Source organism: Colossoma macropomum, unplaced genomic scaffold (assembly GCF_904425465.1).
Source record: "Colossoma macropomum unplaced genomic scaffold, Colossoma_macropomum, whole genome shotgun sequence".
NCBI classification, from domain to species: domain Eukaryota; kingdom Metazoa; phylum Chordata; class Actinopteri; order Characiformes; family Serrasalmidae; genus Colossoma; species Colossoma macropomum.
Window position 1 is genome coordinate 15,748,059 of NW_023494807.1, and position 18,903 is coordinate 15,766,961.

Below are 18,903 nucleotides of genomic sequence, written 5' to 3' on the forward strand. Positions count from 1 at the left end.
TTAGCTTATTTAGAATGAACGTTTGTTACCATAGCAAAAGATGGTGTCTCTACAGAGCTGTATCTTATGTTTATTTGTATTTATGTTTTTATTTCTTTTATCATGAAGATTGTATATAAGAAGATGAATGAATTAGAGCTGTAGCTGTAGGAAATGTCATTTATTTTTCATAGCTGTTTTAATTAGGACACGTACAATTGTGTGTGTATTAATGTGTTTTTTTTTCCACAGCAACTATGAGTGTGGTAGCATGTAAGCATTAGGTTTTTTATTGTTTGTTTTTAAGAAGAACTTTGGGGTCGTGCATTTTCGGCAATTGCTAATTGCAATTATTTGAAACGATATTGTCATGAATTATGATGTGTACATTTCAATACATCAGCACTGTACAGACTCCTTGATCAGTGTCAGTTTGTCACAGCATTCCTGGAAGGTCTGTTGCCTATAGTGCACTCTCAGGACTGATTCGTTAGCACTGTCTTTTCTTAGCATGTTGAAAATGAGTTTTCCAGTTAAAAGTCATAAGTCGTATTGTGTGTCCTTACCATAAAGACCATGAATTGTGCAAGAATTTAGTCAGTATGGGAATATTTTTTTGTATTCATCACATCTTCAGTAATTTAAAAATAATCTAGCGACAGCACACAGCTAAGATTTCTTTGGAAAGAGTGGATGGAAACGCACAGTTTACTTAAAATTTTAGTGGTACACTATAAAATCTTTAATTAAACTTGGTAGGTCAAGTTTCCACTTTAAGAACTACAGGAACCAACACCTTAAAGTATATTTCATACATATACAAACACATTACAACTAAGTATTAACTAAATTCACTTGTTTTGATGATATCACTGCAGTGCTAAGATTGATGCACCACTCATAATACCTGCTCTGTGGTGGTCCTGTGGGGCCAATGAACATTGATGAACAGGGTAAAAGGGGGCTAACATGCAGAGTATGCAGAGAAACAGATGGACTACAGTGTAATTGTATGGTAAGTGGAGCTGATAAAATTGTGTGTGTGTGTGTGTGGATATAGATAGATAGATATTTATATAGATATACACATTTTTATACACATTTTTATTTATATATATATATATATATAGTGTATGTGTGTGTATACATATATATATATATATATATATATATATATATATATATATATATATACACACACACACACACATTTCTGATTAAGCAGTTCAAACAGCTCACAGTTGTGCAGCTGCATCATTTTGAGTGGTCAAACTTTTCTTCTTCCATTTACTTATTAATTATCCATATTAATGAGACAACAGGCCATGATTGTATGAATGAGCATTTTATGTGTAAAAACAATTCAAGCACATCATGTTTTGTGTTTGTTTATACATTATTAATTTTACTCTAAGTTAAGTTTATACATATTAATTTCTCTCTGTCCACTTCTGTATGATGAGGGTCTTTCCACTCCACTATAATCGTTCTTTTAGCTTTGTTGCACCACCTCATGCATTAAGAGTTAAAAAGAAAACACAATATAGCAGCATAACACCATCATTCAGTCAGCAAAGCTAGTAGAATAAGTGAATTTTACAAAGAAAAGTATTGATATTAGAACACACAAGCAAACAAAAACACTTTTATTACTTACCATAAAGCCTTTGTGATGGCTGTATTGTGAAGGTGTCAGAGCTTTGCCTTTGTTGCTGTAGCTGCTTCACACTTTAATTCTTGTGAGGTTTTTTCCCCCAACAGAACTCAAAACCTGATTAAGTATTTTTCTAATCTTTTTCCGTTTTTGTATTTGACTGCAAATGAAGCATTTTAATTCAAACTTGAGAAGTGCCAGGACTGCAGTAGTGCTGAGCCTGTGACCTTTTAATCTGGTAACAGTATCTAAATGTGACTGTGGGAGAGTGCAGTTTAATTTAACAGGAGGAAAAGGGCGTCTCACAAAAGTGCTAACAATTGCTACATTTCTTTGTCATAAATTTAATCCTTGGGTACCTTTTTTTCTGTCACCTTTCACTCTCTCCACTCCTGTTTTCTTTTAACTTTAAGCCTCACCTATCAATCCCTCATTTTTTTTTTTTTTAAGATCAGTAGTTAGTGTCTAAGATAAGAGTTAATAGGCTAACTCAAATTTAGTTGCTAGCCAGCTAGTTTACACCCATCAATGAGAATGAATAATGTCCTGGTTGTCAAAGTCACTCTTAAGAGGTTTTAGCAAAGGAACCATGCAAAGCACTGTTTAAGCATAAAATGGTTCTATATTGAATGCATTGTTCTAAATAGAACCATTGACTTTACTGAAGAACCCTTAAAGTGGCATCTCAGGACTGATTCGTTAGCACTGTCTTAGCATGTTTTCCAGTCAAAAGTCGTAAGTTGTAGTGTGCTTCCTTACCATAAAGACCATGAATTGTGCAAGAATTTGGTCAGTATGGGAATATTTTTTTGTATTCATCACACCTTCAGTAGTATATGATGCTAACTCATTAAGTTTGTAGCTAGCTAGTTTATACCCATCAAAGAGAACAGCAGCCTTATGGTTTACATGAAACTTCATGACTACATTAAACACCTCTTCATTTCGTTTAACAGTTTTTGCTCTAACCATATAAAGTTAATTGTGTTCTGGTTTGTTTTATTCTGTTTACCTCAGTGCCTTAAGAGTAACTCACATTAAGTTGCAAGCTAGCTAGTTTACACTCGTCTAAAGGAGCATTATTCTGAGTCATGTCATGGCCTACATTAAAAATCTCTTCGTTTGGTTGAACAGTGAAATATTTTGCACTTGGTAGGATGGTGCTTAGGGCCCTCAGATGTGTAGAAATGGCCTAGTTGTATGAATCAGAAGACATTTTGGATACTATGCAGTTCAGGCAGTTCATCCTAAGGTGGTCTAATACTTGAATTCATGCCTTCTCACATCGGTTGTGGGCCTTTTTCTGTAAATCCCCTCCAGCAGACCACTGGACCTCTGAAGTCAGGTCATTGTTTTGTAGTCAGCGTTGTGCCCGTTTTCGGAACTGAGCTGGTTTTCTCTATGGGAAAAATGAATGAAAAGCGCAGAGCTAATGTTCCAAAGCTGATATGTTTTATGTATCATACATTTATGTTTGGATCCTCTGAACTACAAGACTGTTAAGGAGCTGAAATATGAATATAGCAACATGCAAGCTCACACTGCTGCACATTAAACTAACATCATAAGACTGGCAAACTCAAAAATACCCCACATAAATCAGCAGGCGTTGTTCAAATATGGTGGTTAAGAAGCTAGACAGTAGCAGGTTTACAGTTTAGTAGTTAAAGTATACTAAAGTATAGTAGCAGAATTACTTTTATGCAATGTTATTTCAGTGCGCTGGAGTGTTAGCTAGCTAGTAGCATGGATGTAGCAATGCTTGTCTATGGAGAATTCCATTGATTTTTCAACCGTTGTGATGTAATTAAATCATTGTTATGTTAACAGTCATTCAGAGTGTTTTGATGTAAAATGCCACATCTGAGAGAAATTAGGGGACATGATGTCCACAATACACAAATAGACATTTATTATCCAAAATGACCAGTGAACACACACCTGAGTTTTTATATGTAATCTTGACTATGGTAAAACTGGAAAATCTGGAAAAAAAAAGCTTTTCATTGGGTCATCTTTTGCCTGACAACAGCCTGCATGTATATCTGCCAGTATTTCTTAAAAAATGTTTTAGGCCACAATCTTATTGTAAAACTACTGTAAATAGAGGCATTTAGAAGCATTAAATGGCATCTGTTTCCTATCACCATTGCCGTGAACAATTCTAGATCTGAAAGCTTCTCTATAATGCATTTCAAAACACTTCAAAACACACTGCACAACTTTGTTTACATCTTAACCCTTCAAATATGCAGACATTTTAAAAAATCATTGGAATTCCCCTTTAATGAACCCTTAATTCAGAGGATTAAGTAAAACTCGGAAGGAAATGTACACAGAACAAAATGTATTGACTTTGGAACATTTTTGTTTACCACAGGGTGTAGCAGCAATTTTTTGAAAATGACATTCATTTTTCCCATAGAGAGAAAAAAATACTTAGACCCGCAGTTCCTAATATGGAATAATAACACAACCTCAGAGGTCTATTAGTATTAGTAGTCAGCCTGAGACTCAGCAACTCAAATATTACTATGCAAATCAAATTTGAAGTGAATTCTGATTTAAAGCTGAGAGCTCCTGCAGCACTTAAAGGAAAAGTTCTCCAATTTTTAAAACTTTCTGCATAAATAAGTTGTTACGATGTAAACAAAGTCATTCAGTGGCTTGGTGTGAAATGCTTTGTTCTAGAGAAACTTACCGATTCAGAATTGTTCACATTGGTGGTGATAGGAACCAGACGTCCCCCTATAAAAACTTCTCCTGTTGAAAAACCCATAGAAACCATTGTGTTTCTGTTGATTCCTGATGATTTTGTAATGTGTTTTATTTTTTTATGGGTTACTATGACAATGTAAAAGATCCTGAAGATTTAACTGGTGTCTAAAAGCTGATTCTAAGTGTATTTGATGCTTTCCCAATGGGATCTGAAGGTATTCAGCAGGAAACTGTAGTCTCTGATGGAAACCATTAAGCCAATTCCCATTAGAAAGCAAACCATTAGGTTTTAATCTTAATGGTTTCTAATGGTCCTTTTTCAGCAGAAAGTTATTACATGAAATGGTTATGAATACTTAGTCTGATGAGACTGTCTCAGTCTGAGACACTGTTATACGATGGTTTGAGAAGGTTTTGGTCTAAGCTGTGTTTTTAAAAAAATCATGGTGGATTGATACTTGTAGGGTATTATAAGGCAAAATAGCCCCCCCCCCTCCCCTTTTTTTCAGATCTTTCATTGTACCATTACCACACTGAAGATAAAAATTCGGTAAAGACGTGTAGGTCCACTGGTGGTTTTGAAGGGTAAATAAAACGGCTATGTGTGATGTAGACGTGGCGACCCCTGGTTCCTATCACCATCACTGTAAAAGAGTCGGCAAGTTTCTCTTGAAAGCACCGTTTCAAGTCAGACCTGTCCGCACTGCTTCGTCCATATCTCAGTTACTTGATTAGATAGAAAGTTTGGAAAGTCGGTGGAATTCCCCTTCACTGCAGTCGCGCCTGGCGTGTAGAGGGTTAAACTGGCGGCCTGTGGTCAGGATTCAGCACTGTTACTTCTTTACCTCACAACACGGTGTGTGAATCTGTAAATCAGAGACGGATAAACTGGGATGTGTGGAAATAAAGGGAGCTAAATCGTAAACAGAGGTGAATCAGATAAAAACTGAGAAGAAAGACGGGCGAGGTGTTCAAGAAAGGTGATGTCGTAAAGCGGAGTGTCGTAAACCAGGTGCGGTGAGGCGGGAGGGTGCGCGGCTTTAACAGCGAGTTCAGTTCGATTCAGCTCTCCGAACCGATTCGTTCAGCTGTTTGTTTCAATGAACGACAGATTCAATGATTCATTGCTTCACAAATGAAGTCAACTCTCATCTCCTCCGTGAGCAGTGAGATTCGTATCGAGTCAGAATGCATAAACAAACACCTGCAGAAAAAAGCAAAGTATAGAGACAAAAATAATAAAAGAGTTTGATGTAGCATGTAAGCATTATTAAAGTTTCAAAACGTACAACTCACTCCCCACTCCGTACAGTCCATATATGGAAAATAAGCTGCAAAATAGGCCGTTTTAATTTAATGTTTTGTTGTTATTTTTTGGTGATGTCTTAAAAACAACGTATTTATTTACATCTCCTAATTCAGCCTAAAGCAGATTAACTTTGCTTATTCACGTTTAAGTTATAAAGAGCGAATCCAGGCAAACTGCTTTGAACAAGGCGCAATATAGAACAGCCAATCAGAACAGAGATCATTTACATATAATAAAGGCAGTCTTAAAGGCAGTTTTAAAAAAATTACAGTTTCATTGTAAGAGATAAAGAGGGGGTGGACAGTGGCCACGTAAAAATGAACTCTGTGTTTAGTGCATAAAAGCATGAGGGGGAAACTAAATTAAGCCAAAATGCGGGATATGGACCCTTTAATATGTTACAGTGTGTGGGTTTATGTTGAGATTTGATGAGGTGAAGATCTGTGTATTCCGCCCGTAAAGAACCTGGACGAAACCCCTGCTTAGATGCTACAGAAAAGTTCGATTCAGCCAGACTCGTGAATCGGTTCGACAGGTTTACTGAAAAGAACCGGTTCAAATGAACGATTCCTTCACGAGTCGGACCTCGCTAACGACACAGCGCTAGAATCATGGCGGACGGCCCCAGGTGCCAGCGTAGAAAGCAGGCAAACCCGCGGAGGAACAACGGTGAGTGACCGCGGGCGCGATGGAGGGTCAGACGGGCTCGGGTTCACTTCTCCGTCGGGGTTTGAGCACTTTTGGGGACTTTTGCGGTCCGTGAGCTCACTTCGTGTAGCCGGAGTGGAGAAAAAGTGTGGAGACTCGGCTGTGGCCGAACTGTAGCCGAGGCTGTACCGTTATATACCTGAGTCACCAAACTTCTCTGTGTCCTTCCCCCGGACCGTTATATACCCGCTCTGCTCTGTCCAGCTGCGTCATGTGGTTTCTGCCGTACTTTTCTAAAACCCAGAACACTTTTAAACCTCCTTTTCGTCCTTGTTAACGCGGCTACGGCGTGGAGCTCAGACCGTTAAACAACAGATGAACCTGTATGACTCAGAGTGAGAAAGAGAGAGAGGGAGGGAGATTTCTACACGTTTAAGCGCTCACTGCTAACGTTTTTCATTATTCGCCTGTGTAATACACGTTTATCCTGCTGTGCCTTTAGTTTGCTGAAGTCTCCAGAGCTGCCCGTGTCGTATAACGTCAGCGGGCTCCGCTTTAACCAAAACAAAAAGGGGGCTGAGCTGCTGTGAGGTTTGAGGTGTGGACTAACGGTGCGGCTAGCAGTAGCTCTGGTTAGCTAACCTGAGGGGCCAAACCGATTCTGTGAACTGACTGATACGTTTCACAGATTCGGCTTGTTGAATGTTGTTAAACTCAGTCCGCAGCGACCCGAAGTGACCACAGAATATCCCACACAGTCCCACCGGAGAATCTTCGAGTTTTTAAGAAAACTTCTTCAGTCTTTCTTGGGGGGCTGTTCTGGTTCTGGTGTCTCTGAAAAAACGGTGTGAAACTCTTATTTCAGCAGCAGCGCAGAAGCTGCTTCCACAGCCGCATCTCCCCGCACTGAGGACGGTGTGTCAGAAACGGCGAACCGCCAGCAGGAGCCCGTGCATCAGGGCAGTGTGTGGTTCTGGACGCAGCTGGAGTTTGTTTAAAGTGTGAAATGACCCTCAGAGGCGTTTCCCCCGCTCACCGTTAGCTCACCGGCTAATAGCTCTGGGAGTCCTGCGCTTCCTTTAAATAGCCTCGCGCGCAGTACCGTTATACCTTTTTCCTGCCCCGCGTGCGTGCGTGTGACGCTGCTAGCCCCGCCCCGCCCCGCGCAGGAGCCATCAACGTGTTTACCTGAACGTCGAGCAGAAAAAAGAGAAAGAAGGAAAAAACGGAGCAGACCAATGCCATCTTTAACGGCCAGCCGCGCGCCTCTCGTCTCCGGAGCTGCTCTTACACAACGGGCGAGGAGGAGCGGCGAGCGGGTCGCGAGGAGGAGCCGCGGCAAATGGCAGCTTGTGCAGGTAACAGTTAGAGGGAGGACGGAGCTCGGCTCTGAGCCCCGCGCCGCTCTCCGGATTTTATTTGGCCGTCGTCGTGGCGCTCAGTGCTCTGTTTGGAGCGTGTTTACCGCTCATTTCCGCTCTGAGGGGCTCGGAAAGGGTCGGAGAGGAATGAGAGCAGCGCCCGAGGGGCCGCTCGACGCTTCGGCGGCGGTTTTAGATTCTCTCCGCTTTTCTCTGAGGTGAACGTCCGCTCTGTGAGTGAGGACTCGAGCCGGAATGGCGGCGGACCGTTATGTGGCGCAGAGAGGGGGAGAAGAGGAGAGGGGTGGGGCGGCTCGGTCTACCGGCGGAGGGAGAGGGACAGGTGGGAGAGGTGATGCAACACCTTCATAGGTGACTCTGCTTCACCCTCAGCTACAGCCCGTCTCCTTCTGATGACAGAAGGACGGAGACGGGTCAGGGTTTGTCCTGTGACCGAAAAAGGAAAAAAAAGATTTGTAAAGCACGTGCACGTTTTGACGAACGGGGGAGTGAGCGCGCGTGAGGGTGGGAGCTCGTGGGACCTATCCGTGTTTTAACGCAGTTTTGACATAGATTTGTCCTTTTTGGATTAATCCGGTTCAACTTCGACCGTCGTGGAGCGTGCGTGCAGTTAAGTCCCTCCCCTCCACTGCTCTGTCCGCGCCACGCGACCGTCCCTCTTGGCTCCTTTAACGGTGTCGCGCGACGGAGGTTGCTGCTGAGCACTGCGCACGCGCAGTTCGTGCGCGGAGGAAAAACGTGCGCGGTCGGGGCTCGTGTTTTGACTGAAACGGATCCTCATTGGCCTTATACTCTTAAAAAGACGGTTCTCCAAGGGTTCTTTAGTAAAGGGAATGGTTCTGTTTAGAGCCACGAGTTCTTAAATGGTGAAATGGTTCTTCAGATTGATGGAGAACGTGTTGTATATGGTTCTATGTAGAATCTTTTTGAAAATGGTTCTCTATAGCAGTAAGCGTCATTTATTATCACAATATCAAGCTTGTAGCAATAGCAGAACCCTTTTTGGTGCTATGTAGAACGATTTCTTAAAAGGTTCTATGTAGAACCATATACAACCATGAAAAGAACATTTTGAGCATGCAAATGGGTCTATGTAGAACTCATTGTTTCTAAAATAGAGCCATTCACTTTTCCACAGGAGCAGTCCCTGTGCACGTGAGAGGCGCTGTAACAGCTTAAAATAGAAGTTATAGTCATACTGTTAAACTATTAAACAAATCCGTGATCAGATACAGATAAATCAGAATAAATCTTGTTGTCAGTGATGTCATCGGGGCCGCTTATGTAAGCAGAAGTGCAGCAGTGACAAAACGATCGTTTGTTTACACCTCTGATTTCTTTATGAAAGCGATCCAGAGTGAGTTCCTAAGGAATTTTCTCTCTCTGATGTCATATAAATAATATATGGATACAGTACTGCGCAAAAGTCAGACACCACCCTTCATTTATTTATTTTCTAGTAAAAAAAAATCCATTAAGCTTAAGTTATTCATTTTTCAGTATCAAGAAAAAGCAGTAAACAAACATAACAGAAATTTACACAGAAGCCAAAATATTACATACTCTATATGGCCAAAAGTATGTGGACATCTATACATCACACCCATATGAGCTTGTTGGACACCCCATTACGAAACCACATGGTTTAATTTGTAGCCCCCTTTGCTGCTATAACAGCCTCCACTTCTGGGAAGGCTTTCCTCAACATTTTGAAGTATGTTTGTGGGAAGTTGTGCCCATTCAGTCAAAAGAGCATTTATGAGCTCAGGCACTGATGTTGGATGAGAAAGCCTGGCTCATAATCAGAAATTCCAGTTCATCCCAAAGGTGTTCAGTTGTCAAAATTGGAAACATATAATTGTCTAAAATGTCTTTCTGTGCTGTGGCATTAATATTACCATTCACTGGAATTAAAAGGCCCAAACCCTGAAAAACCACCCAGACCATAATCCTTCCTCCACCAAACTTTACTGTTGGCAAAATGCATTCTGGTAGTTCTCCTGGCATTTGCTGAATCCAGATACGTCCATCAGAATGCCAGATAGTGAAGGGTGATTCACCACTCTAGAAAACATGTTTCCAGTGCTTAGAAGTCCAGTGATGACATGCTTTACACCACTCCCCTTCGACATTTGGCATTGTGCAATTTGATCTGAGGCTTGTGTGTAGCTGCTCAGCCATGGAAACCCAGTTCATGAAGCTCCTGATGTGCAGTTCTTTTGCTGATATTGTTTCCAGAGGCAGTTTGGAACACTGTAGTGAGTGATTTAACAGAGGATAGGTGCTGAGCACTCGGTGGCCCCGCTCTGTGAGTGTGTGGTCCACTGCTTCGTGGCTGAGCTGTTCTATCTCCTAGACACTTCCTTTTCACAGTAATAGCACTTACAGTTGACTGAGGCAGATCTGGCAGGACAAGATTGCAAGGTTATGTACTTAATTTTGTCTACATGTTAGCAATGGGTGTGTCTGAAACACCTGAATTCAGTAATTAGGACGGGTGTCCGCATACTTTTGGCTATACAGCGTACATAATAACTTTTTCACTCTGCTTTTATCACAGCATCCACTATTTTTTTTAAATTCGCAGGGATATCTTTCCACACCTCTACAGTTCAGTTTTAGAGGTTGGTTGCATTTTCTCCTTTTTGCGATCCAAGTAACCCCAACACATTCAGTGATGTTGAGTTCTGGACTCTGGGGTGTTCAGTTCATTGTTCTGAGAACACCAGCAGCTTAATCATTTGATTTGCAAATTTTCTTCCTTTTTTGTCTGTTTCCTTTTTTCAGTCAGTCTTGTCAGCTACACATCCTGTCAGACTCATAGTGTTGAGTTGTTGTCTCACAGTGGAAGGATGGACAGAAACACCTGTGGATATTTTATCAGATCTAAAACAGATTCATTTTATCAACTCCAGTTTTGGAAACTCCTGTTTTTTCATTTTCCTTTGACTTTGTGTTTTTGCTTGAAATTAAATAAATAAAGGGTAGTTTTTGCACAGTACTATATCTGAACTTTAGCTTAACCCATTAATGTCCATGGCTGAAAAGGAATACTGATTTTAACAATAGAAAATCCAGATTTATTCAGAATAAAATATGAAAGTTTAAAAAATTAAAATGTATGCTATTAGATGTTCATCCAAAGCATAACTATGCAGATGATCACTGTAGACCAGAACAATATCTATGACATTTTCCCTTGTACTTATGTGAACAGGTAACCTTATACAATAAGGTGATATAATGTAACAAATAAAACAGAAAATTCACATTTTTCAGTTATTTGTTCAACAAAAATTAATCAAGGCTAATTTCCTGGGGTAAGAAATTACACCCTTAGCACTGTCCTCCCTGGAGACGATTGTAATTTGCATCAGCTGCTCTGAAACAGGTGCAAAAGATTAGCAAGTTATTAGGAGCTTCAAGGGAAGAGTTTTCCATAAAGATGAGAAATTTGAGGTGTTTCTGAAAAGCCTGTGTGTTTTTGTATTCTTGTAGATCTGCTTGACATTGTCTTCCACTGCTCAAGTTCAGTTCCATTACTGAAGGTGGCTAAAATGTATGAAAGTGTTTTATATCTGACCCTGGTTGGTGACTCGCCTACAAGACTGAACTGAAAATCCCATAATTCATTATATCTTTGTATTACCAGAATCTCATCTCTCACTGAGAATTTAAACTGGCTCTGACTGTCATTGCTTCTGTGCTCTGGTTGCAGTTGTCACATCTTCACACTTTTGAGCCTTTTAGAGCAAGACCTAGACCAGAAACTATTCATGCTGTCCCATTTTAGGAAGTTATTCCTTTCAGTTTTGATTTGAAACCATTAGTTGCAAGTAAATAAGATATCCTTGTCTGTTTGCTGACCGGTGCTCCACTTTATTTAATGCAGGTTTGTTATTGTTGCATGCACACAGCGCTAAATGGTCTATGATTAGTTGTAAAAGTGAGGCAACACCATGTTGCTGAATGCCAGTTCTGTTTCTTCAAATGATTCTTTTAAAATGTAAGAATGTATTGGCATTTCTCAGTCAGTGTTGGGTCTACAATTTGAGTTATGAACAAAGTTTCTGGTCTTAAAACAGAACAAGTTTAATATCACCTGAGATAAGCAGGTTGTAGAACAAGACTACCGGATTGGTCAGCACTGGATGGGAAGTTAAAGAGAAAAAAACAAACAGAAGAACTAAATGCTCACTGGAGCATTTATGAAAATACAGATGTGGCTGTATTTTGTTCCTGAGGCTGCTGTCTGTCATTGGGCCAACCATGAATTCCATGATGTCATATGTGTATGTGTGTCAGGTGTGCATGTGATATGGTGTGGTTTGTATTTATAGCTAAGTACAGGTCTTGGATGTTTTTTCAGGCTTTGGCAGTGTGCATCTGTGTGTGTGTGTGTGTGTGTGTGTGCGTGAGAGAGAGAGAGAGAAAAAGAGAGAGAGAGAGAGAGCGCAGGTGGTGTGGAAGGAGTGGGCAGGATGTGCAGGTAAAACGTCTCCAAGCTCTGATGTGTCGTTTCTCGATTCAGCATAAACTCCTCCTTTCCTCTGTTGCTTTGATTTATCGGTCTTTCTCATTCCTCCGTCTCAATGTCTGTTGCTCTTCCAGCTCTGTCTGTGATGTCATACTGTGGAATATTGACTGGACGAATGAAATAAAAAGTGAGAGGAAGATCAATGAAAAGAAAGAGGGAACGAATAAGGGTTATGGTGCTTTTATATTAGCAGCAGCCATTTGTCGACGTCTTTGACTATGATGCCGCTGTAAATGTGTCATTTTATGTGTTCATGGACAGTTCATATTTGTAATATTTATTTATTTATTTATTTATTGGCACCAGCACACATTCTGAGAAATACTCACAGGCTGCGAGTACTGACTGAGACTAGCCCTCAGACGGAGGAGCATCTTAATCGATACTTGCGGCAACTTTCTCTAAGAACCCATTTCAGCATGGCAGATAATGTGGTAACACCACAGAGAAGCCTTCTTAGACCTGAGAAAACATGCTCATGTTTCTGCTCAGAAACTTGCAGGCTAACTTTGTTCTTGGTGTGGTTTGGTAGTTCTTGCTATACGTTTTAAAAGCCTGTAAGTTGTTTCTTGTTAAAGGAACACAGTGGTTAAAGCTTATTGTGTTAAAACAGACTGCTGTTGTTGTAGCCTATTTTTGATACTAAGCTGGGCTGTAGTAAATTGCATTGTTTATATGTAAATACTTTGATGTAAATACAGCTTTAATTTGAGCATAACTTAATTAGTCGTCACAATATCAGTTAGAAAAATCACAATTAGACAGTTGCCCCAAATCATTCAGCCATAGTGATAAGGTCTAAGCTGCATGGTGCTAGATGTATGAAACATTCATTCTGTTTGTCATATGTTTCTTCACTTATGATCCATGAAAAATAAAAGCCATAGACAAAAGCCCATATATGTATACGCACTGCTGTCGCTCTGAAATTCCAAACAAGAGAAGATTTGGCTGGATGTTAATAACTGATTAATTAATGTTGACTGCAGGTGCTAAACAAGTTTGACCTCAGCCCCCCAAACTGGAATCTGACCAATTTTAACCTAGTCTCTATTTTAGAAACATTAAGTTAATGATACATAATACTAGGGCAGCAACTGACAATAATTCATCAACATCAACAATGCCACAAAACACCTTCTGTATTGCCCTCAAAAATGCTATTTTATTGTGTTAAAGGTCTAAAAAGAATGCATGAACAAATCTTACATGGCACTCCAAATACTGTTAAGGAGGCAGTTTGATTCTACAGGATTGTTGCATTGCTGTTGAAATTGTTTGTCCTCTTATGATAAAGCAATGATGAAATAATTAGTTTGTGTGGACGGTAACATTCTCACCTCATGTGAATCAGCAGCAAACATGCGTGTTGATGTCAGCATTTTGAGAAACATCCATACACATGAAAACACAGAAAATGGAGAAAACCGAGAGCATTTTCCCAAAGCCCAGTTTTCAGTGACCTGAAATGCCGTTTTTGTGTGGGTTGGAGGCCAAAATGCGCAAAAAAGTATGTTTTCAAAAAATATCCGTATCTGTGTGGATGAGCAAGTCTGAGTATTGGCGCACTAGTGAGAAAGTAAAATTCAGTGTGTAGTTTAGATGAAGATGCACTGAAGAGCAGACGCTCTGTTTTTAGTTTTTGGCTACAGTTTTACTATGGTTTAATCACCATACTGAACCATGCAGTCCAACATAATACACTGACTTTGTGATGATTCAAGAACTGAAAGCATTAGGTACAGAAAATTTGACTATATTTTAGTTGGATTTTGCAGGAAACACCCTCAAAACGCCCATATGCAGAAGCTGAAGGGGGGAGAGGGTGTTCATATCTATTGCTGTGCTGCACAAATGTAAATGTAGCAATACAAGCCAAAGAGAAAGAACAGAGAATTTTTATAATAAAGAAAATATTTTATTAGGACCAGAGTTATTATAGAACACCTGCAGTACACACTGTCTGTCAGGTTTGGAGAGATATAAGTGGTGTTGGGGAGGTATTTCTGTGAGCATGCCTCTGGGAGTGGGAGTGAAAAGACCATCAAACACTACAACCATGTCTCTATTTTCATGTGCGCCATTGTAGCGCACAGGAGAGAGAACATTCCCTCATTCTCTCCCTTACTCATCTTTTCATTTGTCTGAATTTATTTCTAGTCCTGCTTCCAATGCACCTCCTGCTGTCAGTATTCCTGGGGCAGATACCTGAAGAACTGGAAACTCAATTTGAATCAGTGATGCATCACCACACCAATCAAATAGTTCATTTGCAGTAAGTCTTACAGGTTTGCATGATTTGAACAGGTCTTAAAGCTCTCCATACCAGCCAATGAAACACTGACAGTCACCATGACCTCAGTGTGAGTACCTGTGTGTGACTGTCGAGAGGTCTTTTTGTTTTTTCAGTTCACACTGGTCATTTTTACTCTCAGTTGTTTCTGAGAAGGTCTTGTTCCATCTTTTGAATGATTTTGTAGGATTTTATCTGATACACTAAGGGCCAGTTTCCCAAACCTAGATTATGCCCTCTGGATCACAAATGGTGTTCCAGCTCATCCCAAAGAAATTGGATGGAGCTCAGTCTCTCCAGAAAATACACTTCACCTGCTCCACAGCCCAGTGCTGGGGGTTTATATCTCTGGCCAACACTTGGCATTGGGCATGGTGACCTTAGGTTCATGTGCAGCTGCTCCACAGCGTCCCATTCTATTGCCAGTGCTTTTCTATGGGCATTATACATTAGTGTGTGCACTTGAATTTCTATGTCAGCAATGGGTGCACCTTAAAGGCTGAATTCACTCATCAGAAAGGGAATGCGTCAGGTAGGGATGGACAAGATGGCAAAATGTTATATTTTAATACACAGTGATACACAATATGCATCCCAATTTTTAGTTTTTTCTGAGGTTTAACACAATTTTTATTCAATAATTTTACAAACTGCACTGCACAAAATCCAATTAAACAGGCAGAGTTACGCTGTCTTTGTAGTGAAACATATTAGTCAGTGTTCTTTAAGTACTGACGACATCCGCAATATGCTCACAAGTGTCATGTGACATAATTTACCACAATAAAATATCGCCTTACTGCCCATGCCTCACGTCAGAATACTTTTGGATATATTTGGATATATAGTGTAAGTCTAGAAGGGAAGAAAAGAAATGACAGCATTAACAATGTATTTTGGCTGAGGGCACATGGCTTATACTGTGTGGCCACTAGGGCTAGCTGCAGATTTGGGAACACACCTTAAAGTATATAGCAGTCAGAAATCATAACGCATTTTCTTTCAGTATTTCCAACGTGATATCAGGGAGGGTCTCTGAGCTAACTGAGTGTTTCGTACGATAATAGGGTGGGAGTGGTAATGGTTTCCCTGCATGCCGGTGCACAACTATGTTATCAATGCATTTTGCTGGAAGGTTATAGAAAAATGTTATGTTAAATTGCACATAATATTACCTGTGAAAAGGGAAAGAAGTCAATTTTGAATTTAGGTTCAGCTACATTTATGTGGTGTATATACAGTACTGTGTGAAAGTCCACGCTTCATGTGTTTAATTTCTAGCCAACGTGGCCATTAAGTACAAGCTTTTAAATGGCTGTTAACTACACGTTACTAATTTTTCAGAAGATATTTTTGAGGATGTTAGAAAATACATTTTCTTATGGAGTTCAAAATATTATTAAAAAGATATTGGGAAATTGGGCCTGCTACAACTGTGCAAGACTTGGTAGATTACCAAAACAGTCAAGCTACAGGTGTTTTTCATCCTCCACTGTGAGACAACAGCTCAACGCTCAACTCAGTGCTATGGGTCTGAAATGAGGTACAGCTGTAAAAGAAGAAAATTTGCAAATCAAAGAAGATGCTGGTGTTTTCAGAACAGTGTGTTGGCCACCCCGGCGACCAGGCCTGGTCATCATTGAATATGTTTGAGATTACTTGGATCATGAGAAGCAGAAAATACAACTAAGACTGAACTTTGGGAGTGTGTAAAAAATATCTGCAGATTTCTTTGAAAAATTAAGAGCAAGTCTCCTGGAAAGAGTGGCAGCTGTAATACAGGCGAAGTGTGGACACAGTAAGTACTGAAAATGTTGATATCACTTTTATTTAGTGAGGCTTGTGGTATTTTTATGTTAAATATATATTTAAAATATATATTTTCTGCTTTTTTCCTGATGCTGAAAAATGAACAGCTTGTATATAATTAAATTTAATAAATGAAGGGTGGTGTTCTGATGTTTGCACAGTACTGTGTGTGTATATATTTATACACCACACTTTTGCATATTTCACAGGAGCTGAGAGAGCACTCCGTAAATCATTGGTCAGTTTAAACATCAGACACTTGCCAGCCTTCTGAAGATAATGGCCTTCAAAATGTACATGGAATAGGCTATGTACATTCCAATCTGCAATTATAAGTTAATCTTAATAGTAAAAAAGGATCATTTTAAGCTTTTCTTAGGCTTCCCTTTCAAGTTTTAATCTAGAGCAAAGTACATGCCAAAAATAACCCTCTTTGTTTTCTTTATCCTCATATTCACCTCTCTGCCTCTCTCCTGTCTGCACCACCCGCTTTCTGTCCTCTTTAATGAACTTAAACTTTTCTCTATCATACCTACTTCTCACTGAAGCTAATAGGATTTCTGATAGTTGAAAGTCTGTTATTGACATCAGTGACCCTTCTAATTCTTAAGTTGACTTGAAAGACAAAAACTGAAAAAGTTTTACCTGTTATTTCTTTTACAGCCACCAGAATGTAGAAAGTTCAACTGTTTTTTCACAGTGCATAAGTGCAGTTCATATATATTATATGGACAAATGTATTGGGACACACCTCTCAGTCATTGAATTCAGGTGTTTCATTCAGTCCCATTGCCACAGGTGTATAAAAACAAGCACCTAGCCATGCAGTCTGCCTTTGCAAACGTGTGAAAGAATGGGTCATTCTAAAAAGCTTAATGAATTTGAGTGTGGTACTATAATAGGATGCCACTGTTGGAACAAGTCAGTTCATGATATTTTTTTACCTCTTAGGTGTTCCACAATCAACTGTGAGTGGTATTATTGAGAAGTGGGAGCATTTAGGAACCACAGACCGCGGGTCGCCGAGTGCTGAGGTGCATAGTGCATAAAAGTTGCCAATGCTCTGCTGACTCAGTAACTCCAGATTTCCAAAACATTTCTGGCTTTAACATCAGCACAAAAACTGTGTGCCTGGAGCTTCATGGCATGAGTTTGCATGGCCAAGCAGCTGCATGCAAGCCAAGCATTGGATGGAGTGGTGTAAAGCACACCGCCACTTGACTCTGAAGTAGTAGAAACGTACTCTGTGGAGTGACTAATTATGCTTCTCTGTGTGGCAGTCTGATGGACGAGTCTGGGTTTGGCAAATGCCAGGAGAACGTTATCTGCCTGACTGCATTGTACCAACTGTAAAGTTTGGTGGAGGAGGGATAATGATATTGGGTTGTTTTTCAGGGGTTGGCCTAGGCCCCTTAGTTCCAGTGAAAGGAAATCGTAATGCTTCACCATACCAAGACATTTTGGACAATTGTATGCTTCCAATGCTTTTGTCCATATAATGTATCAGTCATCTTTCAACACCTGCTTTCCTGTCATTTGTCTTTGCATTCTGTGCACCATTTAAAACACACAGATTTGGATTTTCAAACTACGGCAATGATATTGTCAAGAAAGATCCAACTGCTGATCCAAAGCACATATCACCAGTTCATACTGACGCCATTCATATGTCTACCCCAACTATCTTTTCTTTTATGCGTTCATCCTCCCATTGAAATCCCTTCACTTTGTAAGGTACGGCAATTAAACGTAGCAGAAAGATTCAACTAACCCAACACACACGCAGGTTATATTGATTGTTTTGTATTTGGGGGGTAGTGCAAGCTGAGGAAGCTATCAACACCCAGGGGCCTATGTGGATCTTAATCCAGCCTTGTCTACATTATCTTTTACCCTTTCACTTTTTCCACTGAAAATCACAGTACTATTCATGTAGCACTGGCAATGATGGACAAAATATTGTCAAGTTTCTGGCAGTCTTCTTTTCATGCCAACTTCAGCTTTGTCTTAAAACTTATGTTTCTAGTTGTTAGAAAACTGGTCTTTATGCCAGTACTGTTTGTGATGTATATACATCAGTAGTGTACAGTGGTTATAGGGACCCCCTCTTATATAGTTTCTATATTATGATTGAAAAAAAATGACTGTGCTAAAGCCATATATATATATTTTTTTAAAGGAAATGTTATCAGTTTCACATAAAATGTTTTTGGACTATTTTGAACATACATCACAAATATATAAACAACCTAACAAATAAATAAATGGTAGACTTACAGTTTGACACCCAGAACGTATTTACATAGTTCATAACCAAAGAAAGAACATGTCAGCCTCCTATTTTCCTTGTATCCTCCTTGTAAAAGCTTTTCAGGCATTCTTTGTAGTCCAAGGACTCCTGGTCTGGTCCATCAGTGTTGTAAACACTGCCCTTACCTTCGCACTGTCATGCAAGGGCGTCTTAACCTGTGACAAAATGATTCATGCATTGAGAAACCTTGTATTAAAATAACAGTAAAAAATAGTAGTGTACTCTGTGATACATTACCAGGTTGAGCTAATCAGATTATCAGA

The 18,903-nt window shown here is 39.9% G+C and overlaps 1 protein-coding gene across 2 annotated transcripts in view; it reads left to right on the forward strand.

Annotated features, from left to right (window-relative positions):
* Nucleotides 1–6,240: 6,240 nt before the first annotated feature.
* zeb1a (zinc finger E-box binding homeobox 1a) overlaps nt 6,241–18,903 on the forward strand; it is a 36,185-nt gene continuing 23,522 nt past the window's right edge. Inside the window, exon 1 of one of the 2 annotated variants that reach the window (XM_036555941.1) lies at nt 6,241–6,329. In XM_036555941.1, the coding sequence (XP_036411834.1) occupies nt 6,272–6,329 (58 nt within the window). In that variant the 5' untranslated portion in view covers nt 6,241–6,271. Of the gene's footprint in view, nt 6,330–7,487; nt 7,667–18,903 lie in introns of those variants that run through there. The other variant, XM_036555942.1, reaches the window with a different exon arrangement.